The 25643-nt window shown below is 50.3% G+C and overlaps 1 protein-coding gene across 4 annotated transcripts; it reads left to right on the top strand.

Moving 5' to 3' along the window:
• The first annotated feature begins 95 nt into the window (after positions 1-95).
• On the top strand, positions 96-20517 carry LOC119152538 (serine/threonine kinase 11 interacting protein). 4 transcript variants are annotated; one of them, XM_037397960.1, is made up of 24 exons: positions 96-231; positions 337-539; positions 2646-2720; positions 3031-3126; positions 4079-4186; positions 4394-4465; positions 5442-5571; positions 5756-5859; positions 6498-6587; positions 7858-7899; positions 8408-8575; positions 8878-8959; positions 9071-9439; positions 9619-9809; positions 10768-10878; positions 11681-11876; positions 14021-14515; positions 15800-15915; positions 16103-16200; positions 16389-16567; positions 16822-16906; positions 17386-17468; positions 18988-19214; positions 19534-20517. In XM_037397960.1, the coding sequence occupies exons 1-24, from the start codon at positions 177-179 to the stop codon at positions 19672-19674; spliced, it is 3516 nt and encodes a 1171-aa protein (XP_037253857.1). In that variant the 5' UTR covers positions 96-176; the 3' UTR covers positions 19675-20517. The 4 variants fall into 4 exon arrangements, with proteins under 4 accessions (XP_037253857.1, XP_037253858.1, XP_037253860.1 ...); XM_037397961.1 differs by lacking the exons at positions 16822-16906; positions 19534-20517 and having other exon boundaries at positions 18988-19098; XM_037397962.1 differs by lacking the exons at positions 96-231; positions 337-539; positions 2646-2720; positions 3031-3126; positions 4079-4186 and adding an exon at positions 4932-5112.
• The last annotated feature ends 5126 nt before the right edge of the window (positions 20518-25643 follow it).

The following is a 25643-nucleotide window of genomic DNA, read 5'->3' as shown; positions in this document are numbered from 1 at the left end:
GGGCTCCATGGCAACCGGATGTGAGCGGCGGCGCTCTAGCCGCGGCGGTCGCCTCGCTGGTGCGGCGGAAGGGCGCGTCTCTGTGGTAACGCGGAAGTGCCAGGGGCCGGCGGCGGCGCGGGAGGAGCTGGGCCGGGCCGGGCCGGGCCGCGGTCACCTCGGCCTCCCCCCTGCAGATGGCGGCGGCGGAGACGCTGGTGCGCGGCCTGGCGCGGCTGCTGCAAGACGCGGGTGAGTGGCGGGCCCGGCTGAGCCGGGCCGGGCCGGGCCGGAGCGAAGGCTCCGGTGCGGGGCAGCAGCGCTCACGGCCCGGCGCGTCCTTCCCCATCGCTGTAGGGGACCTCGTCCTGGACGGCTCCAGCACGCTGACGCTGCTCACCCCCACCCTGCAGCACCTCACGCAGGTCTTCGAGCAGCACCTGGGTTCCCGCAATCAGAACCGGGGCTTCGTGGCCCTGCCCTCGCACCCCGCCGAGACCGCCTCCATCCTCCAGGCGCAGTTCCTCTTCGACGTCTTGCAGAAGACTCACTCCCTGAAGGTCCGTACCCACCGTGGCCGGGGATGTGAGGAGCCAGGGGTACTGCAAGGCCGGCCAGTGGAGGTGGCAGGCACAGCTGCTGGCTTCAGGATGGCCTCCTTTGGTGCCTCTTGAACCCGTCTTATGTGCGTGCTGCATGGGTCGGATAGCTCTCGCAGGGCTGTTGCATGGAGTCATAGTTCAGCGTGATAGTGTGTAGCTACTTTGTTTAGGACCAGCCGTGCAACTCAGCAGAAAGTTTTTCGGAGTTAAAAACAGGCAGCAGGAGTTAATTACGTTCTGACCTGGGTAAGGTGTTAACACTGTTGGGAAAATGATTTTTTCCTGAAATGCTTGCACAATTCAGGTAGTATCTGGCAGCTGAGCACAGCTGAGTGCTCCTTGAGTGAGGACTGATCCACATGAGGGAGCAGAGCTGGGGTATGTACACCCACTACTCTGAGACTTTCTGCTTCTTATTTCTGAGTTTTATGTGCTCCTGCCTGGGAAGTGGTTCTGGTCAATCCATTTCACAGCATGGTTTATTGCTAGTAACGTGTCCTCGTTCATTTTAAGAAGGCTGTAATAAAGGTAAAAGTACAGAGCTAGGGATTCTTCAGAGGGCTTTTTGAAAGGTGGCATGTGTTATGAGACTGCACACGATTATACATGGTACTGGGGCGCTGTTGGGAGTGTAGCAGAGGTGAAATGGGCCTGAAAGGGGAAGGGGAATTAGCAACTGTTCTTAGGTTCCACAGTGCTGCTCCGGGAGTGTTGTGGCTGAGCACTATGGCCTGCAACATCTCTAAAAGTTTTTTCTGTATGAGATGGATTGGACAAAGTATCTGAATGTTGTTGGGAGAGTTTTGTAGCAGCATGCTAAGGCTGGAGATTGGATCCCAGAGCCCTTGGGAGAAACACGGGTCCCCTGGCAGGAGTGGCGGGGGGGGGGGGGGGGGGGGGGGCGCAGAGAATGCAGACGGATGCTGCAGTCAGAAGGATGTTGTGGTGAGTGCTTGTGTTAACCAAAAAATGGTCTCTTTCTGTAACAAGCCTGTAAAGAAGGGGAAGCTACCCATTGTGGTTTGGTAACTGATTTGCTTGGAGAAACTAATAATGTTTACCAGCCTGATCAGATTCTTTAGACAATGGAGGGAGAGGAGTTGGTCAAGACACACAGTAAGGATGGAATCTGAGGTAACCTTTGCTAAAACTGGTCATCAGAGCTTCCCAGTGCAAGCTTCCTCTACAAATGGTCCTGTTCAACATGCCGCATTAGTGCTGGCAGGCAGTGGGCAGTGATTCATCACTGCCAGCACTGTAACTGTGGGAGCAGTAGTGGTGACAAAGCCCTGGGATGTCTGTTCTGCACCTGATGAGTCACTTCTGCGTGAACGTGGATGTAGCTGGCAGAGATAGTCTCTCCAGTTGTACTCTGCTGTCTGCAGTGGAAACGTTAACTACTTCATTACTCACTTTGTCTGAAATATTGTTTGTGCACTGTATGTAGAAAGCATAAAGAGCTGTATTTAATAAGCTGCCATGTGGTATGTCAACGCAGCCTAACTACCCTGTGGTGAAAGAGCCTGTGCCTGCACTACAAAATACAAAGAGGTTTGCAGGTACCTCAATCTAATGCTAACAGTGTCTTGGAGAGCATTTCTGTTTTCAATTGTATCTGCTTGTGATTTGCCTTATTTGGCCTGTTCTAGTGAAATGCACATGCACACCTCCCACCAGTGTGCTCGGTTGCTTGATTAAACATAGCTCCAGCAGTTAGATTTGTCTTTAGTTAGTAGATTGGTTAGTGGTGGCTGATGAAGAATCCAGCTGTCGGACCTCCCTGTGGTTCTGGAAGTGGTGAAGGCATGTAGGCAGGGAAGAAGAAAAGGAGCTCCGTGGTCTGGTAGACCATGGTCTTTTGCTAGCTAACATGCTTTTCTCTTTGACCTCTACTGACCTATGGGGCCAGGAGACAGTGCTGATACCAGCATCAGGGGAGAGCTTGTTAGTGAACACTCAAGCTGGAGGGGGAGCCTGTTCAAGGTGCTGCAGTCAGTGCATTGGGAGGGCGGTATTGCAGCATAAATTGAGCTTGACATGAGACTTCTTTTCTGATTTCTCTAGCTTGTTCATGTTCCAAACTGTGTTTTGCAATCTTCTGTGAAGATCTTCCCTTTCAAGTCCCTCCGGCATCTGGAAGTAAGTACAGGAGGCAGAACTGGCTTTGAGCTTTGCTGTTTGGCTTTTCTGGACTTAGTTTTGTGGTTGCGGAATGCCTCTACTCCTAAAAACTGGGTAGGCTTTTGTGGCTTCCCTAGAAGGCTGTGCTGAAGTCCTGCAGCATTTGCTTGGGGTGAAGCTTGCATATGACCAAAGGCTGGAGTGTTAGAGAGGGGGGCTTCAGCAGGGAAGTGGGAGATCCCTTGCAGAGATGGGCCTGGGATGGCAGCTGTTCTTGCACTGTGGTATTTTGATGTATGTTGTCCTTACTTTCTCATCACTGCTGCAGTTGAGGTCTGTCCCTCCACACTGCCTCCGGGGACTGCGATTTGTCTACTCTCAGCTGGAATCTCTAACCTGTTGCAAATGTATCAGTACACTGGAGGTAAGTGCCTTTACACAGTTTGTGGGGAAAATTGCAGGAGAAAGACTGTCTTGATGCTACAGACCTTCACACAGGGAAGATGCAGGAATCGGTGTTAACCATCTTATTGATCCATGTTGTATATAGCTTTTTCTCCCATCTCTGTTCTGGGGTCCTACTCCAGACTCAAACAGTGTTGAGGTATTTCCTGGTTGGATACACATGTGCTGTGTAGTCTCCTCTTTAGCTCCTTGAGAATTTCTGACTGACCAATATTCCTATCAGCTAGACCTGACTGTTCTGTGTGTCTAGCTGTTTCCATGCTCAAAGGCTTGCAGCTGATTGAGGTTTATTTCATTGTACCTCAGCAGGCTCAAATTAGAGCTGATTCTCAGATGGAATGCTGTGCACCAGTGTCTTATCTGTGCTGGTGCCCAGCAGGTTTCTGAGCCATGAAGGCAGGCTCCAGCTGTGGAGAACTGGGTAGCGTGGGCTATGCTAACTGTGGGGTTCTGGGCTTCTGTCTGTGGCGGAGAAGCAGCTGCTTGCTGGGGAACTGGGGCTGCTGGTAGGAAATGCTTTGACGGCTGCTTTTGTCTGCCAGAGCACAAGTTGTTTGGCCAGGGCGTGCGTATTTTTCTTCTGCTTTGCTGGAGGTCTGAAAAATTGGGTTTTTTAGCATGAATCTTTGCACTCAGTGTTCAGAGCCTGCAAATTGTAACGTGTTAACTGTTGCCATTTGAGTGTAGGAAACAAAAGCATCTTCCCTTCTTTCTAAATATCTAGCCTTGGAATTCCCACCACCTCCAAATGCTTGAATTAGCGACATGAAAGTCATTGCCACTCTAGGCAGGGCAGGGTCCTTAAAGCACAATATGCCAGCCTTGTTCTAGACTAGCTGTTCTCCTGTGTTCATCTGCTGTTCCTGTAATAGCTAGTACTCACCAAGGAATGGGTCCTCACTTCTTCCTAGGAAATCATTTCAGCATGTGGTGGAGATCTGAGCTGTGCTCTCCCATGGTTGGAATTGCAGACTGTGAACTTCAGCTATAACTCGATCACTGCCCTTGATGACTCACTGGTGAGTGGGGCATCCTTCCTGTGTGTCTGAGGGGAAGAGAGGATATGTTCACGCCAAGAACTGGGCACTCCTTTAATGACGCTGCTATATCTGGGTGGGAGGGAGTAGGCAGTGTTAATTTTGCTGGCCTCTCCCAGCAGGACAGGGTTTTCATGCTGCAATGGAGACATCTTGTGGGATCTGATCCTGTATCTTTTTGTCCTTCAGCAATTACTGAATGCTCTGAGGGTCTTGGATTTGAGTCACAACAAGATCCAGGATTGTGAGAACTATTTAACAGTGAGTATCTTGGGTTGAGCACCGGAGTTTCTTCATGTGGAGAAGACACTGCTCAAGTGCTGTAATCATTGACCATGTGCCTGCTAGGTGAAGTATGACAAAAGAAACTGGAGACATGGCCAGCAGGCATGTGGTTTAGAGCTAGTGCTTGCAGCCTTGAAACTGTTGTCCTGTATGTGCAGCCCCTGTGCCGGAGGCAGAGAAGGTAGTGTTCCTCATCTGCTCTAAGACAAGAAAGTTAGCTGTGTGTATCACTGTGGCAGTCCAGTGTGGCCGAGTGATAAATGCAGTGATACATGCAGTGTACACTGTATGTACAGTTGCACATGCAGTGTGCACTCCATTGCAGCCAGGACTTCACTATGGTTTGTGCAGCAGGTGGGGATTATGTAGCCAGGCGTGGGGCTGTAGCAACTTGCTGTTTGCTTTGTTCAGACTGCCAGTAGCATTTCCTTCTCTCTCTCAGAAATCTCCTGTCAGTTACTTTAGAAAGGTGATAGTCCATCACAGTGGCACATGCGTCTCTGGGGAATGACAAATCCATGCTCTGCTGGGCTAGATCTGCTTCTTTTAAGAGAAGCTATGAAGCAGCTTTTCATGGAGTTGGTGGGGCTCACAATGTATCATTCACCATCATCTTTGCAAAGGTAAGAAAGGGCTTCTTTTGGTAGTTCAGTTGTTTTGCTGAGGCAGGGGGTCCAGTCCCTTCCTGTGCTCCATAGTAGTTGACAAGGAAGGAGAAAACTGCTCCTAGCAAATTCTGTAAAGCAGTTAGATCATGCTGAGCGCCCCTAGACAAACCACTCCAAATGTGAACATTAAAGTCTTGCTGCAGAAATAGTCTTAAGAAACTCATTTGCTGGTTGACCTTGGTGGGATGGAAAAAATGCTAGGGGCTAGTGCCCTGTCTTGAGTTCAGGATCAGGCTTTGTGCTGAAGTCCCAATTGATCCGGTGCTGCTCTTGTCTCTGAACAGACCCTTACGGAACTGGAGTACCTCAATCTGGCTTATAACTTCCTGTCCAAGGTGCCAAACCTTAGCATCTTCAGCCGATCCAAGCTGGTGACTCTGATCCTGCGCAACAATGAGCTTGACAGCATTAATGGTGAGCCCACAAGGGAGGAATGTTTCTGAGTTTGAGGCCTTCCTCTCTTCCTCAAGGAGGAACAGAACTTGAAATCTTGAGCACGGCTATTTTTACTAGGGTTCAATTTTGGGGGAGAGGGATAGGTGGGAGTTTCCTAAGTAATATCTTCGAGCATGCTGATGGCTGCTTGCTTTGATTGCAGGGGTTGAACAGCTAGTGAGTCTGCAGCACCTGGATGTAGCGTATAACCTGCTGCTAGAACATGCCCAGTTGGCACCACTGTCCACTCTGCACTATCTAAAAAAGGTAAGCACAAAGCCTGATGGGTTGGGAGATTAGAGGTATCATGGTCAGGGGGTGCAAGGTGGAGACCGTGGTAAGAAGAGAGTTTTGAAAGATCAATTCACCTCCTGAGCATTTAATTTTAATGTGGGAAGCTGACAGGGGAGCCTTGGAGAGACACCTTCATTTCAGCCTTCATTTTTGGTGACCCCTGCTCAAGCTAACCTTTTTCCATGTTTCATCCCCACCTGCTTGCTTCCCTTTTCTGATTTTAACACTGTCAAGTTCAGCAAAGATCTTCCCTTAATCCTGCTGTGGATTCATGTGTTCAGAGAAGTCTGAAGGAGGCTAACTGCAGTCACTCTAGTGCTTGTGAAGGAAGATAGCCTGCAAAGGACTGTTCTCTCAACGCTTCTCAGAGTCCATACTGAAAAAGCTCCTAATGATTTAGGGGCATGAGTAGGACATACTTTAATTTCCTTCTCTATTTACAGAACAAATTTCAGAAGGCATTGTAAAAGCTTAGTCTTGTCCTGGCTTGATCACCATTCCACTGCAAGGGTGTTTCTCGAGGCAGAGGGAAAGCCTGGAGCCTGCAGACAGATTAGGTCAGGGTGTAGAATATTGCTTCTAATAACAATTTCTCTACTTCCTCCACCCAGCTGCATTTAGAGGGAAACCCATTATGGTTCCATCAAAACCACCGATCTGCAACCCTTGTACATCTGTCTCCCAGGGCAGCCTCCTCCAATGTGAGTACTGGCCACGTGCCTTTTGCTCCTGCTTTTGAAGGCATAGGCCAGGGGTCTGCAAACTTTTTAAACAGGGAGCCGGCGCGCGGATGAAGTGGCAGGCAGTCATCTGCGGCTGCTCGGTTTCCCTGCACAACCCCTGGCAGGGGGGTCTGTAAATACCGGGGGCCGGATTGAGGACCCTGGGGGGCTGGATTGAGGACCCTGGGGGGCCATATCCAGCCCGCGGGCTGTAGTTTGAGGACCCCTGGCATAGGGTGTTCTGACATTCAGGGACAATTGAAGGGGAAGAATTCCTTAAACCTGAAAATTTATTCCAATGATGTAACAGTGGTGATTTTGTGCATTGGTGAGTTTTTTTTCAGGTAGAGTAGTTTATCCTTAAACTTTTATGTGGTGTGCTTACCAGGGCAGACAGAGTTTGAATACTGATCTCAGGTTTGCAAGACCTCAGATCTTAATACATCTTCACTGTTTACTTTATTAGTTTTGCTCACTGATGGTACCAAAACTTTATTCTGTTCCTGCTAGATAGTGACTATGTGCCTGGACTTTACAAAGAAGGAACTTGCCATCTTGGCCACCTTGCCTAATTACGTACTGCTTTGGCAGCTGTGGCCACCTTTCTTTCTCCCCATCACACTGCTCTCAGCTAGCTGTCATCACTGTTTCCCTTGCACTCTAGTGCTTTGGTCAGTTCTTGGTAATATGATTTTAAATAAAGAAGCCAGCGAAGACAGTGTTCTGACAACTTAGTGAAGTAAACTTGCTTGCTAAGGGTCAGAGGTGTTCCAAAGCTGGTCTGGCCTTCATATTAGTTGCAAATGGCTGGGTTGATTGTTTTCAAACTGCGTCTTGGACCGAGCTTTCACTGAGCTCAAGTTACTGGAAGCTAGGTGGACTCGGGTTGGAAACAGAGTGCAAGCTTTGAGGTGAAAGTGAGTACCGCTCAAAACAATTTGTGAGTTGTTGCAGAATAATCTATTGTGTCTCTTCCGTGAACTGTCTTGGATAGGTTTCTGGGAGTTGTAAAGTTTGTAAACAGAAAAACCACAACAGTCCTTTCTGGCCTTATACACTATTAGGTCAGGTAGCTACAACTAAAGGAGTGATGGATAGACAGGAACAGGGTTCTTTCTGGTAGTCTTTGCAGTTTTGTGCCGGGGATCCCAATCCTAGGGTGGCCTGACGGGCAATAGGAGTCAGCAGATGTTGTCCTGAGTATGTGCCAAACAAATAGAGTCTGACTGGAAATGGTCTCTAATTACAGTTCCTCTTGGATGGGGAGCCACTCTCTTCCTCCGACCTAATGGTAAGTACAAGTGCTGTAAACTGATCTTACTGGCTTTGGGAATGGAAACTCTGGCAGGTTTTTGCATTGTCATGTGTCCCATTAAGTCTGTATGGGCTGCCTTGACTCTTTGACGCAGTTCATTTTGGCTCAGTCCATGCTGATTCCTAATAATTGTTGGGACCAGCCAGTGTTACTTATTCTGTCCCATGCAGCCTTGCAGAACTTGGAGCCTTGCCTGTTTCCTCTTTCAGTACTGTCTGGTACTTGACACTTGAATTACATGTCAACAAAACAAACAGTTATCAGTTTCCCATCTGCTATTTTTAAGAAAGGCAGAGATTGATTTAAATTGGAGTGGTTGTGATAAACAATCCAGTCCAACCAGTCAGGATCTGTTGTCACCAGTTTGACTAAGTTGGTGAAAGTTTGGGGTAAGGGACAGGGAAGTTGTCAGCCTGAGCTGTGGCTTGCTTACCTTGTCTCCCCTTTGCACTCAGAAGGCAGCATTCTCTTCTTTTGGCTTTAGTACCTTCCAAGGCTTGTGCAAAGTGTGTCGCAGTCCATCCACACTTCTACCTCAGAGAAGACCACACTGGATCGAAGTGCTCTGGACAGCTCCTGTGCCGCAGACTTCAGTGACAGTCAGTCTCCAGCAGAGAATGTGGCTGTCAGGCTCCCTCGGAAGAAGAGCAAGGTATGGGACTGAGATAGCTTCCTAACCATGTAGCCAGTATGCTGGGTGAAGGGACTGCCTCAACATGAAAGCCTCATGCAGTGGGCTGTGGTTTTGTACTGACTGTGTGGTAGTGAGCCTCTATGCTCCTGTGTATTAGGAAGGGGCTGGGCTTAACAATCAGCCTTGATATGCTGTGACAAATGTTTTGTGGTGTGCTCCTGCAACTGTAACAGCTATGAACACTTCAGCTTGGCAGAGCCCCTCATCAGATGCTTTTTTGGTAGTTCTGGTGCCTCCCAACTGCTCTTACTCTGTTGCAGGGAAAAGTCAAAGTCCGCAGAGCGAGCATTTCGGAGCCCAGTGACACAGAACATGAGTCCCAGGCTTTACCTCTCTCTGCCGGTGAGGCTTGTCTTCTTCCTCAGTAACACAGCAGCTGAACTGCCTGCACTCAGAGGAGGAGTGCTTTGGCGTGGTGACTATTTTCATGCTTCCCAAGTTTTGTCTCTGCAGGCCTGGTCCTACAGCATCAGAAGGAGATGAAGCGCTTGGACAGCTTCAGAGATCGCTTTGGTGTTGACTGGCTGCAGTACAAGAGACAACTGGAGGAGCAAGACCACCAAGTGCCTGTCATCTGCCGTAGCCGTTCTGCGGATGACATCGCAGGCAGACCTGCTGCAATGGACTTGCAGAGTGAGAGCTCTGACCCAGAGCAAGGAAAACCCCAGGTATCCCAGAAAGAATCCTCTGCTCCTTTGGATGATGCTGAGAAGGAGGAAGAGCCTGAAGTACAGGTTGATGAGCCTGTGGAAGGAGAACAGAGAGGAGAAGAGGAGGCAGATGACCTGATGTTGGGGGAGGAAGAAGAGGAGAAGCCAGAAGGTAAACGGGTCCTTTCACTGCTGTGTTTGAGGGTTTGGGTGATGATAAAATAGATGAATCAAATGTGATATCCCTGAAATTTTACGTGGTGCCTAGTATTGTGGAAATTCTAAGGATGGACCAAGCAGGCCTGAAGGCATCCTGTGTGTGTTGACCCTGTACTGTGTCTTGTTCGGCAGTGGACCTTTGCCAGCCAGTGTTGGTGAGCCAAATAGAAGGTGAAGGGGACCCAGAGCCAGACTGGATCTTCCTACGAGTCACAGCTAAGCATGTGATTGAGGTGGAACTGAAGGCTGGCAGAGTCCTTCACAAGCTGGAACTGAAATGTCTGCAGAAGATTGAGACCTCTGAGATGAACTGGAAGAGAATGGTGAGTTATGCCTCCGTGTGAGCCTTTGGCATCTTATTCCCTATGTGGGCCAGAATTCTGGATTTGGGCTTCTGTCAGAGTACCCTGCAGGTCTTCTCCTGGCTCCAGCAAAGCCTGATAGACTGAGCACCTCTTCCACCCAATGCATGTGTATCTAACAGCATCTGTGTTGCTTAGACACTCTAATGTGATAATTCAGCAGAAGCCAGCACCAATTCTGTTCCAGAGCTGGCATTAAAAAGACAATGGCTGAACTTGTTCCAGTGTGCAGGAATGAGAGACTTCTCAAGAGGAGCCTAAATGAAATGGAGACCTCCTTCCCATCTGTTCCTCACTGGGATATTGCCCTTGCCTTGGAGGACTGTTTGTGGCTTGCACTTTTTCTTAGACAGTGCAGCACTAAGCCTAGTGTGATGTTTAGAAAGCTACTGGTAGCTCAGTGGGTGGTTTTCTATCTGCTCTAGGTGCACACTTTAGTCCTACCAGCCCTATTTAGCTTTTGTGGTTCTTTAGAAAGGGAATGTGGAAATTTTTTTTGCTTGTGGTAGGATTTTAACATTCACTGTGTGCATGGACATGTTCACAGGCTTCTGTAATACTGTTTTGCCCAAAAGCTCAAATTAATTTTTTTCTTCCTGCCCTTGTACCTCTTGAAAGTCTGTGGCTTGACATTCTTCTGAAATACCTTTGTGAAAATGTGTTCTGTTTGAAATGCTTTGTTCTGGGCCCTGAAACTTACTGTTTTCCTCAGCACTCATGAGCTTTACTTTTATTTATTTATCAATTTTATGTCCATTTTACCAGGCTCCCAAATGCCATCAGCTACTCATGAGGGCTACTTGTGGCTTACTAAATTAAGTGCTTGTATGGCCACATTTCAGCCAGTTGCAAGCATACGTAGCCTGTATACAGGATGCTGCACCCTCTTTCTAGAACTGGTGTTTTCTGTCTCATGCAGGACCTGGAGCGAGTTTTCCCTGTCCTGACATTGCACTTCAGCTACATTCGCAAGGACCGTCAGAAGCGCAAGTATGTGGTGCTCGACAACTGCCCGGAGCAGTGTCTGCAGGTAGGGGAGGCTAGCAGGGAAGGCCTGGGGAGGAGGGAGCAGTATCACTGGAAGACACTGAATAATTCCAGCCAGCACAGGGTCAGTGTTCTCAGAGCATATGCACATCTGCTGCCCTGTAGCAGGCAGCACTTTGCTTGTAAGCCTAGGATTTCTGCTGCTGCACAAATGACCTGTGCAGGGCCCTGCGAGCATGGCCATGGGCAGTGGAGCTCCTGGAGCATAAAGGGTGCTCTCAAGGAGAAAACCTTGCAGTTTTCTCCCTCTTGGGGAAGTAAGTTGGTAGTCAAGTTAGTGATCCTTACTTGTTGTACGTGTGCAACATAATGTTTCCTGGGTGCTGACTGATACGCTAGCCTGTACTTAGTCTTCTGGACAATGAGAGTGTCAGTGCTGCAGCAGCTCTGGTCTGCACAGCTGCTGTAGGGACTCTGGTTTCAAATCCAAGTATTTTTCTTGAGGTACTGTTGTTTAAGTACATTTAAACAAGTTGTTACAGAGAAGGCACAAATAGATGGAACCTTTGAGACCTGAGTTCTATGGAGGGCCTGTCAATATGTAGGTACAAGGCACAGACCTGCAAAAACATGTTCTTTTGGTCTTCTGCAGTGAAGCTCCGTGCCCCTGGAGGGTCCTGCACAGACTGGCTGTTGTACTGTTAGCTGGGAAACAGCCCTGCACCCCTTGCACTCTGAAACGCTGTAATGAGGCATGTGAGGAGACTTGCTGGTGTCAGAGGCTTACTTTTATTAGGATAGTTATAGTTGCCTGCTAGCACTCTTTCCCTGTGTTCTACTTTTAGTGTGTCCTTGAAGTGTTGTCCCCAGCTGTTGAGGAGAATCGGCGAAACCAGGACCAGGAGAAGGGATCCACAAAGCTCCAGTGCCTGAAATGCAAGCAGGAGTTTTCACGGTCCCTGACTCTCTGGCATCAAGGTCCTTATCCTTCAGAGGCTGGAGACACCACAATGCTGGAGACCCTAGTTCCTTCAAATCAAGGTAGGATGTAGTGTCCAGGAAAAGGATGCTTGCTAATGCCCAGGCAGACTGCCAGAATGGCAGCTATGGTGCAGAGCATGGAATGTACAGGAAAGGATAATGTCTTGGCTGTACTGGAATTAACCGATTGTGGGGATATACTCTCACTTGGGCCACTTGGACTGGAAGGACCCTGCCTTGTTCACTAGCAGGAATAAGCCACAGTTTTAAGGTTAAGCAAACCACCCCTGTTGTGGGTGGCCTGGAGTCTGGGAGAACATAGGGGTGCTGGACACTGCAGGTGGTCCACAGAAATCTGAAGTCTGCAAAGGCCTTAAAGGTCATATAGTCTCTCATCCTGTTGAAACCACGGTCAGTTCTGCCACAGAGACTAATTTGTTCTAAAGGGCTTTTGCTAACAGAAGCTTCTGGATGAACTGGTTCAGTATTTCAGGTAAATCTTTGGCTATTAGACATCAGAAAAACAACCAGAACCCTAACCTCAGTCTCCCTGGCTGTGATCTTGCTTCCCTTATGAGAAATTATTTATTCCTTTCTTTGTACTTGAGGGCCATTGTTCTCCCCCACAATTATTCCTGTCTTCTGTCCTTGTCTCCTTGTCCTGATTTCAGCTGCGAGAGAGTTAATTTTCTTCTCAGTAGCTGGTACAATGCTGTGTTTTGGGTTTGGTGTAAGAATAATGGTGATAACACACTGGTGTTTTAGTTGTTGCTAAGTACTGCTTACTCTAAATCAAGGACTTTTCAAGTTTCCCATGCTCTGCCAGTGAGCGCGTGCACAAGGAGCTGGGAGGGAGCAGAGCCAGGACAGCTGACCTGAACCAGCCAAAGGGATATTCCATTCCATAGAATGTCGTGTGGAGTAGATAAACCAGGGGGAACCAGGGGGAGTTGGTTGGGAGCTGCAGATCACTGCTCGGGGAGTGGCTGGGCATCAGTCAGCAGGTGGTGAGCAATTGTGTTGTGCATCACTTGGTGTTTTGGGGTTTTTTTCTTTTTTTCCCGTAGATTTTATTCCTCTCTCCCCCTCCTCTCTTCATTTCAATTATTGTTCTTATAACTATTATTTTTACTTCAGTTATTAAACGGTTCTTAATCTCAACCCATGGGTTTTACCTTTTTCTGATTCTCCTCCCATCCTGGAGGGTGGGGTGCAGAGTGAGCAAGGGTTGTGTGGTACTTAGTTACTGGCTGAGGTTGAACCACGACAGTCCTCTACAATGAATAAACTCAACTCCCTAGATAATTTGCTTGTCAGTCTTATCTCATACAATGCAGTTATTCTTGCTGGTCTCCTTTGTACTCTTTCCCATTTGTCCACATTTTTCTTTGGGTGTCTGAAACTAGATGTGGTATTTTGGCTGAGACACGGCTAGTACTGAATAGGCACCTTCTGACTGCTGAGTTTTTCAAAGCTCAGTTTGTGTTTGAAGTGGGGAGTGTCAGCCCTAGCTCAGACAATACTGCTTGTTAGATGAAGTGTCCTGGGATTGAAGTACCTCACTGAGGGAAAAGGTGCTGTCCGGGCTGCAGCACTGTCCTTCACGCTGGGACACTTTCCCTCCCACCAGGGTAGTGGAAGTCCCAAGATACATCTGGGAGTCTGCTGTGGTGTGGGTGAAGGGAGCCTCAGGAGCTGGGGTCAGGAGGGTTGAGCACATCTGGAGAAGGGACATGGCGTGCTTGTGGTTTGGCTGCCTGGAGAATAAACCAAGCTGGGGATAGAGGTGGCTAAGGAAGGCTGGATTGACTGGTCGTGAGCTTGGGCTTCACGGGCTACATGAGCAGTTGTGGGCATGAAGTGGATGAAAGTCAGGAGCCGAAACCCTGATTGTGGTTTCATTTGTAGCTACACCGGTCACTCTAAGTCTGAGCAGAGCCGTTTCAGGTGGATGTTGGCACTGATGCAGAATTTCTCATTGATTTGTGCGAGGAGGTATGTAGGATATGATTCCGAACAGAGTTGCCCAACAAGCTGCTCAAGTTGGACTGTAACTATTGTCTGCTTTGAAAGGGCTGGTTTGTGGTTTGCACAGTTAAAAACAAAACAAACAAACAAAAAAACCAGAAAAAAGCAAAAAAGCAAAATCTTGTTGGGGGAGAGCTGTTCTGGTTTTTCTTTATCCTTGATGCAATCTTCCGCAGATGCTGCAGCAGTGGGTGAGACCATAGCCTGTCCCAGTTGTTCCAGTGACCATGTGGTCATCCTGCCTGCAGAGGTATGCTCCAGCACACCTTTGCCCCCTGGCCTCGATAGCACAAGTGAGGACCTGTCAGACTCTGTCCTGGAGGGAGGCAGCCAGCAGGAGGGCCCAGAGGAAGCACCTGCTCTGGCCAGCGAGAGTGGGAAGTTCTACATCGGCGGGGAGGACAGCTCGGAGATGGATACTAGCAACAGCACCAGGATCCTGGAGCTGAGTGGCGAGCACAGCAGCGCTCTCCGTTCCAGCTCCCGCAGTTCAGATGGGGGCTGCAGGAAGAAGGAGCTGGGCATGAAGAGCCAGCATTTGTCCCTCAGCCACACAGACACCAACGGGGGCAGCTTGATGGGGAGCTACCATTACAGTGTTTCTCGTGGGCCCACTCCTTCCCAGCTCTCTTTGAACTCTGAGTCTGAGGAAATGTGGAATCTCAGTCCCTGTGAGTATGCAGGGGCTGTGCAGGGTTTAGGGGTGTGCACATCTTGGTGTTGGGTTTTATCAGTGGTGCTTGCAGGGTGCCCTGCCTCCTGTTTAATGGGGAAGGGAGGGGGGGATCCTCAAGCACGAGCAGCAGTAACCATGGTTCTTGTGAGCAGGGTGTTTCTTTCCCCTCTCTCTTCAGTTCTCATGCCTGAAGGTAGGAAAAGCTGAGCAGCTCTTCATCCTTAGTATTGCTCAGACTATGAGTAATAGGGTCTTGTTCCGTGAGCTGCACTGCTCAGTTACAGACACACTGGGTTCCTGTGGCACCAGTGAGCTGCCAGCTGGAGCACTACCTTTGGAGAATACTATGCACAATTTCTCTGTATTTGTTCTCTGGCTTAAGTGCAGTGTGAGGCTGGTGTGTTTGTAGAAGGCTGTGATTAGTGGCTCTACAGTTACTTGTGCTTTCCTCAGTGGTCTTTGTGAGTTTCAGTGGCCAAGCCTGTCCAAAAGAAGAGAATGTGTGCTGTCTGTGTGAGGGCTATCATGCAAGATACCAGTTACTAGAAGGTCCACAAATGCTTTTTGTGCAGGGCCCTGGATTTCTGACGTAGCAGGCTGCCTTTGCTTGGGCATCAGCTTGTGATTTACAAAATAACTGAAGTTGGAAAGGAGCTCTGGAGGTTATCTGGTTCAGCCCACCAAGTGACTCTGCTGCAACTGCAGTCTACACCTGATTTGCAACCCCATCAGCTTCTTGTTCTATAGAGATCTCCCCCAGCATTTCAAGACTACTAGTATACAAGCAGGCAGTATCACGGCTATTTTTTGGTCCTATGATTGCATGACAAAGTTAATTATGTTCTTAAGCAGTTTTATTGGTGTCTTCCTCAGTCCCCCTTGACCTTAGTCAAAGTCAGAGTTTAGAAAGTTGACCTGAGCTGACACCAGCTGAAATGAGAAATGTCTTTCTGGCTTTGTGATAAAGAATTGCCCTCCTGCCAAATCCGGCAGCAAAGCAGTGTCCTCCTGTAACTAAACAGCTGAGCGTAGGTTGAAGATGGGTTAGAACAAAGCTTTGTGTATCTGAAGAGGCAAGTGTTGGAGTCTCCTTGTGTCTCCACATGGAGACCTGTGGCCTGGAACACCCTGGCTTTGGCCCTTTGTCTTGAGGAGAGACTTGATGGAAGCAGGTGTGCAGAGGGGGTGACACCGCTGCTGCTGCCCTGGTGCCAGTTTGCATGCTTGGGCAGCACCTGGTCAGCAGACAGAGTGCCAGCCTACCCTTTGCTCTCTTCAGCTGTAAACATCATCCTGAACACAAGGGACTTCCGTTCTGTGGATCATCGGCTGAAATTGTACCTGGATATGGAGGTTTTTGAGGAGAACACTGAAGAGTTCCAGTGTTTCCTCAAGGTGAGCTCCTGTAGCACCACTCCTACAGCTCCTTGGCTGTCCTTGCCACCCTGAAAGTTCTGCGTTGGGGTGGCATTCCAGAGACTGTGGGGTGTGAAGGGAGCCGAAGTGTGTATGAGTTAGTCCTTTCCATGGGTGGGCTGGCAAGGGGCAGGCCAGGCCATGACCCACGCTCTCTGTGCTTTAGGTGGTCATGGTGAAGTTTGGCCGACAAGGAGAGTTCCTCTCAATCCTGGTTGCTTCTGATCTCAAGATTTATGTGCTGGAAGTCACTGGGGCTATCAGGTGAGGAAAATGGTGGCAAGTGAGACCCTGCAACAAGGCTGCGCATGCTGGGTAAAGCCAGCCTGTGCTAGCTTTAGCCTGGAGGTGCGGTGACGTGCAAAGGTTCTCCTGGCAAATCCCCCTGCTGCAATCTGATGTGGGAGAGCTGGCGCAGCCTGCTGCAGCTGAGGGCTGTGCTCTGTGATTAGGGGACAACCTGCAGACTGGCTGAAGAAGAATGACTCTCACTACCTGTCTGATATTTCCCATCTGGAAGTGGGACTCTGCCACCAGAGCTTGCGAATGGAGTTTGAGAACCCAAAAGCCTCCTACAGTCTGCTGATCCGGAACCAAAGCTGCTGTGACCAGTTCCTGCAGACCCTGACATGTAAGAGTAGAGCTGTAGTGGGGGTGGGGGGAGAAGAGGATTTGAAAGATTTGCTCTTGGAGAGCTACCAGGAGAGCTGTAGTTGGATGTACGTTGGAAATTCACTTCTTGCCAGCTCAGAAAATACTTGAGGGACAACCTCACTGGCATCATAATTTCCAGTGCCTCTCTGTAGACTAGAGAACCATCCTGAGGTGTTATGGTACTGCCCTTCGGCTTGCAGTAAAAGATGGCTACCTTCTCCCCCTCTTTAGATCTCATGCAAGAGCTGCCAGCTAAGCACAGGAGTAAGGTGAAGGAAATCCCCACTGTGGAAATGAATCCACAACATTGGTTATGGTAAGAACATCCCCTGAGAGGTTGGGGTTTCGGGTTGAAGGGGATCTCTGCTTGTCCAGCAGTGCCTGGGAAGCATGGTGCTCGAACAGGGCAGCGCAGGAGGAGGTGCTGCTGGAGTGGCAGCCAGGCCGACCTTACAGGTTTAAGGAGCTGGCTCAGGTGCCTGCTGCACAGGGGATGAGCAGACAGAGGGGTGTCCTGGACTGAACCAGGTGGGGCAACTCCGGCTCTCCTGGAGGAGCAGAACATAGTGGATGGAGGAAAAGGAAGAGGCACAGGGCAGCCTCCTCCCTTGCAGGAAGAATTTGGTTCCTAGCTGACAAGGTGTTAAGCATAGCAACAGGAGAGAGGAGAATTTTGCAACATCTGGAAGAGATGGGTCCCTTCCCCAAGAGGACAGTGAACAGTAGCTAATTCACGCCAAACCTAGACTGGAAACGAGTATTTCCTTGATTGTCCTGCTGTTGTATCTCCTCCAGGCCTCTGCTGGACTCCAAGACCACAGATTCTGCAGCTACAGATGATGCTTGTTTCTTCTACCTGCTGGCCTACCTGATCCAAGGTACAGGAGATCTCAGTGGCCAGGTGTCCCACGCCTTGTGCTGTCATGCTTACATGCTTGTGTTTTTAGTGTACAGTCTATAAGAAAAGAGCTGGACCATTAGTACAGCAGCAAGATAGGGCAGGGACATGGGTGAGATTTTTTTTTATTTTTTTATTTTTTTATTTTTTGGTGTTGAGATGTGTAGGATAGTTGCATGCTTCTTCCTGTATATCAAGAGTCTCCCAGCCTTTTTCTGCACTGAAGTCCAGGTTCTAGGGAACAGTTGATCTTGCACACCAGGTTTGGTGACAACTCGGAGTGGTTTCTGAGAAGCTGGAGATTATCTAAGAGCTGGATCATTGCCCTGAGCTGAGGGGAAAGCTGAGGGGTCATACAGCTGGTTTGTGTGAAAAGCTGAAAGGCTCTCAGTTTGGGAAAACAGAAGCAGATGTCCGGAATCTGAGACAGTAGGACAGGAGCAGCCTGCTGGAGCCCATCAAGTTCTGTTCCAGGGCTTGCCGAGGGCCAAACGTGCCAAACCTGGGATCTGAGGCTTCAGTGAACAATTCCAGCGTCATCTTAGCTTGGGACACTGAAAAAAGCAACCTAGCTGTTAATCTGACCAATTTGTTACTGCTCTTGCACTCTTGTTCACCGTTGGCTGTTGGGGAGGTATGAGAGAATGAGAATCAGAAGGAATCCGTGTGTTTATTGGTCTCCTCAAGCTGAACAAATAGCCTGTGGGAGGGAGAACTTCAGTGCGTTTTCCTTACTCCACAGTTTTCTCCTTTTTTAGAGTATAGTGCCCAAAACTGGACACAGTTCCAGCTTGAGGCCTCATTGCCAAGTAGGCAGGACTAGTTAAATGTCCCATTTCTGATATTCCTATTAATTCCCAAGAGTGAAATGTGACAAGAAAAGCAACATGTTGCTGTAGCAGCTTGTGATCCCCTGTGACCTTAGCCAGCGGTTCCCTATTTCTGTGCATCTGACTTATTCCCAAGTTCTAGCGTTTTTTGTTTGCATCCACTGAAATCAGCTGGATGGTGTTTATGCTCCCTACAGTTTATCAAAACTACTTTGTTTCCTGCCATACTTACGACACATCCCAGCTTTGTATTAAACTTTATGTGTGTGCTCTCTGTTCCAGCCGTCAGATATCTGCAGCCAGATGAATCTAGGCCAAAAAAGGCGGCCTTTTAGCTGGAGCTGCTGAGTGACTTTTAAACTAAGGGGTAGTAAAGTGTTGTTTAAGAGGTCAAAGGACTCAAGTGTCTTTTCCTGCCTCAATGGGGACATAGGCTGGACAAGGCTTGCCGGGCAGTGGTCTTTCATATGCGTGCTCCTGCAGTGAGCTTTGATCAGCTGGTCTAGCCCAGCCACATTTAGCTACCCTGTTCCCTTTCTTCAGTCGGGAGGCTGCCTAAGGCTGTTCACCCAGTTACTGTTGCTGGAAAGGAGGTGAGGAATGGAAAGCTGGTTCTGTGGTGACTCAAGCTCTCGGCAAAGCCTCTCTTATTCCGTTGTATCCTTTTAGGGGCATCTGCTTTCCCTGTGACCCTGCTGAGCACCCGAAGCATGCTGTTTCTGCTGGAGGAGAATCACCAGTGGCAGGTGCAGCCCCCCTTGGATGAAGACCATGAAGCAGAAACGCCTCCTAGGAGCAACATCCAGTTGAAGGAGAAGCAGCCAATCAGCAGTATTAGCAATGTCATAACGTATCGCCTCTGTCCCTGTGACATCAAGCTGATGCTTTATGACGAGGTAACCAGGAGGTGGTCATGGGGCACACAGGATGCTGGGGGCTGGATTGTGCTCAGATCCTGTTCCTGCCAAGAGTGTCTTGGGGCCGTCATCTCCCATCCTGACCTAGGGCCCAGCTTCACAGAGGCAAAGGAGCACAGCAAACTGCTGCTGTACAAAAGTCATGCAGGGACACTCATGGCTGGCAGCAGAGAGGGAGGTGGATGTCACTGAGGAATTGGGAGGAGCTGGCAGTGCTGGGGAGTAGCGACTCGGGGCTGATCAGTGCCTTTCAGGCTAGGCCCTGCTCATTTGCCTCCCTCTCTTTCCTCCCTCCCAGGTGCTGAAGCTGGAGAGCACTTGGCACATCCGCACAGAGTGCCCTGAGCTCGTGGTAGAGCTGGTGGAGTGGATCCGCAGGCCCTGGGAGGAGATGTTCTCGATTGAGCTGCGGAGGGCTGTGTACGAGGGACTGGAGTGAACTTGCTGGCTGTAGGCAGGCAGGACTTGGAGTCGGGAGTGCTGCTATGCTGGCAATGGTGCATAAGTGTCTCACAGTCCCATCTCACCTGCCCATCCTGTGGCCTCTGCTTTCTACTCAACTCTCGCCCATGGCCCTTTTCGGTGGGGAGGAGGGGAGCACGCAATATATCCAGGCTGCACAGACACTTGCACTGGGCTGGCCATGGGAGGAGGAGGTGGAGGGTGTTCACTGTAATACTGCATAAGTTACACAGAGTTTTAATTTGACAGTGTCTGCTAGTCTCCTTCAGGGTCATATGAAGAATCATTGAAGAAGGAGGGGGAGCCAGGCGAGACCATGTTCAGTGGGACGTGCAGTGGTACTAGGCAAACAGCAGGCCAGAGACAGTCGGGTGTTGTGGTCTTTCTGGCGGGTGTATTTGCTGCCTTCCTAGCTGTCTCAAGACAGCTGCCATCATCTGCTGCTGATTTTTTTTTTTTTTCTTTTCCTCCCCCTCCCTCTTGTCCACAGCTTCCCTAAAGCTGCCTGCTTCCAACAGGAGCCTGATTGCACAAGGGGATGAGGTGTATTGTAGTAATAACCCCACAGAGAGCCCTTACCTGCCTGCCTGATGGGGCACGGCTTGGTCTGCTGCTGTAGTCCTTCACTGTCATGGGGGAGGGAGGAGCTGTGAGGCTCTTAGCACAGAAATGTATTGCTCATTGCTTACGGGTCAGGAGCCTTATGGGCACTGGCAGGTAAAAGTGAGGCGTAGGCTTTTCCGAGCAGTCCAAAAGCAAGAGTCTATTTTAACATGACTTTTACTATTTTCTATTGTAATAAAAACTTATATTTATTGAATTGTCATGTTTTCCTTGTTTCATCCTCTTGCACTGCTGTAATGTCTTTGTAAGGTCTTGCATACTACCTTTGCAGCAGCCTCAAGGATTCCCCAGCATCTCCCAGGGTTTGAGCCATTCTCCATGTCCTGTTCAGGGTGGGTGCTGATGGGCTGCTGGACTAATCTCCACCTGCCTGGCTCCCAAGCAGCAACCAAGGAGAACAAGGCTCAAACAGGATTAGACTTGACCCCAGGTACTGGTTGTGTTGTTCTCCTGTGTCAGTTGCCCTTAGGTGAGCATCCTGTAGGCTTCCAGCCCCAGGAAGTTGCTTGCTGGCTGTGGAGGCCCACAGAGGCATGCCTCTCACAGGAGCTGCTGCTGGCTGTGGCTGTAGGGCTGGGAGTGCCTGCCCCCAGGTTCTGCCCTGTACTAGGCTTTACCTTGTCTCGGCCTCTCCTGCACAGAGTTCAATGCAGCTCAGGAAGTGCTGCAGTCTGGCCCGGGCTTGCTCTGTCACAGTGTCTCTGCACCCTGCCCAGTGAAGAGCAAGTGGAGATGCCACGTATGGTGCTTTGATGCAGCTGAAGCTCCCAGTGGGGGTGAGCAGAGAAGAGCCTTTTACATTAAGGTGCTGCCAGGTGGGGTCAGATACCCTAAGCAGGGACCTTTACTGATGGTTGCTTTTCCCAGCAGTGTCTCTGTCTTGCTGTGAGGGTTCAACCCACAGTTTCAGGGCAAGTTTTGACTGCTGAATCCTTAGTGACAAAACATCTATATATTATGTCAAGGTGATCCTGATCTCTTTGAAGACATGTATTTGTCATTCAGTGACCTGATGCCTGTTTTCTTTGGATACTGAGTGTGGCAGCTCTTTGCCTCAGTCTCCGTGACAGCCAAACTTTCCACATACGCAGAGTTGGTGTCTGTGACTTCAGTTTTGGTCATCTAGAAAACCACAGTGACTGGGTCCTGCAGCATCCTGGTGCTCCAGTCTCACCTGGACAGATGAGATAAAGTTTCCTGTCCTGTTCAAACGCAGCTGTGCCATCCTTATAGCATAGGAGAGAGGGAAGTTCAGTTTCCATACTTTGTAGCGGACTGAATGCTACCTTGCAGTACACTGTTGGACGCTTTCTTGGAATTTCTATACTGTTAGATTTTCGCCTGTCACTTCCAGAAGCAGATGAGTTGCTGAAGGCCTGCAGTGGCCGATATTTTTATCTAGCCTCCTATAGACTTGATTGGCAAGATCTATACTGTCTTGAGGCAGATGTCACAACGCATTCCGCTTTCTCCCCTCTTCCTAAATGGGCATATGGCTGCTGCTCTCTGTTCCTTTGGAGTGATCTCAGATCACAAGTGGGAGTGAGTGAGCTCAGTGGAAGCGCTGCCAGCACCTAGCACTTTGTCCAGGGGAAAGAGTCTGAGAGTGCTGAGCCAGTAAAGACCAGTAAGGGTTTTCTGTCTTCATCCTGTCGTTTAAGGATCTTGTGTAAGTTTTGTCTTCACCTTCTATAGCCATGTTTTTCACAAAGGGCAAGAGTCAAAATTGGAGTTACTGGCCCAGCTTGCTGGTGTCTCTTCTGTGTAAGCTGATCCCCTGAGAAAGCTGATCCCTAGAGCTTGTTTTTTCCATCTTAGCTGAGCTGTACCTTTGCTTTGCCATGCCGGTGTCTGGGTATGTGTTGAGAGGCCTGACAAAGTGTGGACTGCCAGAACCAAAGGTTTCAGCTGTGTCCCCATCCATAGCTCTTCTGAAGCTCTTCCCAGTTTTTACCGTAGAAGTAGATATTCATTTGCTTCTGCTCCTTGCCACGTCTCTGCAAGTCTGTGCTCTCTGCTCAGCACTAGCCTCTTGGTCCAGTTAACAGCTCCCTGCTCTTCTGCATTCCTCAGACTGCTGAGTGCTGACAGGGAAGCTCACATGTGCTGCCACAACCTGTCTCCTGCCTCTTCATGAAGCACTTGCTTTGTTTTCCCTCCGGGTTTTGTCCTGGTTGTTACCAGATTAACTCCTTTGTGGTTCCTTCGTGATCATGAACACTTTGCTGTGGGCTCCTTGCACTGGGCGGAATGATAGAATTAACTGGCCTCATTGCATCAGCTGGGTGTGCGCTCCTCCACTCCGGCACTGCAGGCAGCCCTGACTGACGGCCGTGCAGGAGCAGGGGATGCATAGGAGAGCCAGATTTACAGAAAGGTGTGATATCTGTTGAACCAGCTGCAGATGTCTACTGCCTGTCACAGTTCTGAGTATGCCGTCCCCCAGCTGTGCTCTTAGACGCTCTGGATTTTCCCCATCTTCCCCTCTCCTTTTCTGGGTGCACTTGGCTCCAGCACTCAGCTGCTAGCATGGAGCAAGGCTGGGACGAATCTCAGCATTTCCCTGCCTGCATCTGCCTGGAGCAGACTCTTCTGAAGGTGTGTGTGCCTGGAGGGATGCCCAGGCCTGGGGTGGCCATAGGGCTGGCTCTGGAGACCCGCTGCAGGCAGCCGTGGGCTCAGGCTTCAGGCTGGCCATCGCCACGAGCCTGAAGCTACCAGCACTGTTCCACGGGCACATAACCAGCCCTGCCTTACTTTGCTGTTCAACTCATCAATGAAAATGATGCCTCAGTCATGGGTTTGGCTATTTCAGTGCTTCCTACTCTGCCCTCTAAAGCAGTACTGCCTTGAGCGTACATAGTCTGTGGGATAGCTGTCAGCTCCCCTGCACAATGTCCAAATAACAAAGCCCTGTTTCTAATCCAACTGGGTTACTGGAGGGGCTGACCGTTTCCTTCTAGAAGAATATCCCTGCTGGCACCATATCCAGGGGACTGGAGATGTAGCAGCAATGGGCACAAGTTCCCTGCAGCTTACAGACCTGCCTGGCCAGCTTCATCCCTCCTGCAGATGTCAACAGCCTTACCCAGCTTACAGAGCAATGGCCTGGGGCCATGTAAACCCCTTCCCTGCCCATTAGCTTGGCTTGCGGGGGCAGGGGGGGGGGAAGAGCAGCCAACGGAGGCTGGGCTGGGGTACCACACACAGTACCAGGGTGGGGGCAGAAGTTGGCACCCAGGAACTGGGAAGGAGACCCTAGCAGGAGGGAGGTGAGTAGGGGCTGTGTCATGTACCTCCTACTGTGCTGCATAATCAGGCAGGGGGGAATAAGGGAAGGGGACTTCACTTTGAAGCCATCCCAGACTTCTCTTGGCCTGTGTTACAGGGGACAGTCATTACCCTTTGTGCTCCAGCAATGGAACGTGCCTCTGCCTGTTATCAGAAATTTATTAAGCTAGTTGTTGAGCTGTCTTGTATCAGGACAAACAGTCCCCAATAGAGCTGTCTGCTCCCTGTCCCAGTGCCAGACAAGTTATTTAATCTGGGAAGAGTGTGTTTGCTGCAGAGGATGCGTGCTGCCCGCTTGCAGCGCTGCCTCCAGCACTGCCCGCCTGTGGCCCTGCTCGGGGAGGGTGGAGCTGGCTTTCTCACCACTGGTTCACCCTGCTGCTGAGTGCCAGCCGGGCAGAGTCCATGCTGCCCTGCAGCAAATACACCTGAGTTGCCCAGCCCTGCCATCTGCCACACCACCATCATCCTCAGCAGCAGAGGCAGTCATAGCAGGACACCCCTATCGATCAGAGCAGGAACTGAGGCTGCTATCAAGAGCCAGACTGCGTCCATGCCCTCCCTGGTACCCTGTGTCGAGCAGCTGAAGGAGGGTCAGTGGCAGAGTCACAGAGGATGCCCCCACTGCAGCCCGGTGGCCGAGCAGTGAGGGGGGACTGCTTGCAGGAGCTCTTGCCATGCGCCTCCTGAGCTGCAGCGCTTGTCCCAGAAGTGGATGTTCTTCTTATCCCTGTGTTTACACTCCCTCTCAGCCACTGTCTCCTCCATTACCAGCTCCCCTCGCTCTTGCTGGGCTGTGCAGCCACCCTGCCACACTCCACATGCTTGCTCCAGCTCTGGGCTTTGCCCCACAGACTTAGCAGTTTGGGGCTGATGCTGGTTTTTGCGGTTGGTGACTGTGCCTGTTTCCTCTGCAAAGCTGGTCTCAGCCAGACCCCGCAAGGCTGCTGGTCTTGCACATCCTTCCTTCCCACGATGGGCTCCTGTGCTGTCAGCTGAGGCTGACGTGGGGAAGGATGAGGGTGGGCAACACCCTTCGCCTACCACCTTCCTTTCCTGGCTGTTATGGGTTTGCCCTCCACCCCAGGCTGAAAAGGTGATGCCTCTGCAGGCGTTTGAGTGTTGCAAGCTCAAGATGAGGGTAAAGCCGGGGAACAAGGGTACTGCCACAGGAAACAGGAGGCTCTGACGCCAATGGCCAGATGCTGGCAAGCACAGTAGTGTCTGCACAAGGGGTGTCTGACACTGGCCTCCAGGCCTGGTATCCCCAGGCAAGCTCTGTCCTGCAGCCCAGGCGTGGGCTGAGCTGTGCTGTGTAAAAATGCTTCGGCAGCCATACCTGGCCCCGACCCAACAAGTGGCTTTGTTCTGGGTGCAATGGCCTCAGTTTGCAGCGCCTCAGCGGGTCACGCTCCCCAGTTTAATGTGAGGTTAGTGCTATGGGGGCTCGTTCTTAATGCACTGAGCACCAGAGTCAGAGGTTCATGTAGGTCCCTTACCCAGGGCAAACTGCTGGGCTGCCTGGCGGTGAAGCCAGGCTGGAGGCAAGGCCTGGGAGCATTTGAAAACTAGGGGTGACTGTGGGGAAAGAAAACCAGGTTCCCTCCCTGGCCCTGAACACTTCCCTGCACCCTTCCAAAAGCTTGAGTTTCTGTGCTCAGCCTGTGGTGTCCCAACATCCAGCTCTGCCTGTTGCTCCTAGCCTGGGATGGAGACTGCCCAGGGGTTGCTCCCAGAGGATACATCGCTGGATCTGCAACATGCATTTCCCCTTTTAGAAGTGTTAATGCCAGTTGCATGCATGGGGGCAGAATTCAATGGGAAGTGTTTCTTCACGGCCAGGTCAAATCCCCTTCCTTCTGTGGCAGCTCTCCCTCCAGACGGCTGAAGCTGTCACCTGGCAAGGACCCATCCATGAGCAGGGGGGAAAGCAGCATTGAGCAAGAGAGCCCGAAGCAGGGCTCTTTCCTCTTCTACATATCCTGTGCCCATGTCGGGGTGCAGCATGCTGCTCTGGGGGGCTCCAGTTGC

Source organism: Falco rusticolus, chromosome 8, assembly GCF_015220075.1.
Source record: "Falco rusticolus isolate bFalRus1 chromosome 8, bFalRus1.pri, whole genome shotgun sequence".
In the NCBI taxonomy this organism is placed as follows: Eukaryota; Metazoa; Chordata; class Aves; order Falconiformes; family Falconidae; genus Falco; species Falco rusticolus.
Note: the sequence above shows the minus strand (reverse complement) of the source record. Positions and strands in the feature narration are given on the sequence as shown.

Excerpts from the sequence above, each read along its gene's own strand:
- LOC119152538 (XM_037397960.1), top strand. The coding sequence starts at position 177 with ATGGCGGCGGCGGAGACGCTGGTGCGCGGCCTGGCGCGGCTGCTGCAA. Across the intron at positions 540-2,645 it reads AGAAGACTCACTCCCTGAAG|CTTGTTCATGTTCCAAACTG; the intron begins GTCCGTACCCAC and ends TGATTTCTCTAG. Across the intron at positions 16,907-17,385 it reads AATCCACAACATTGGTTATG|GCCTCTGCTGGACTCCAAGA; the intron begins GTAAGAACATCC and ends TATCTCCTCCAG.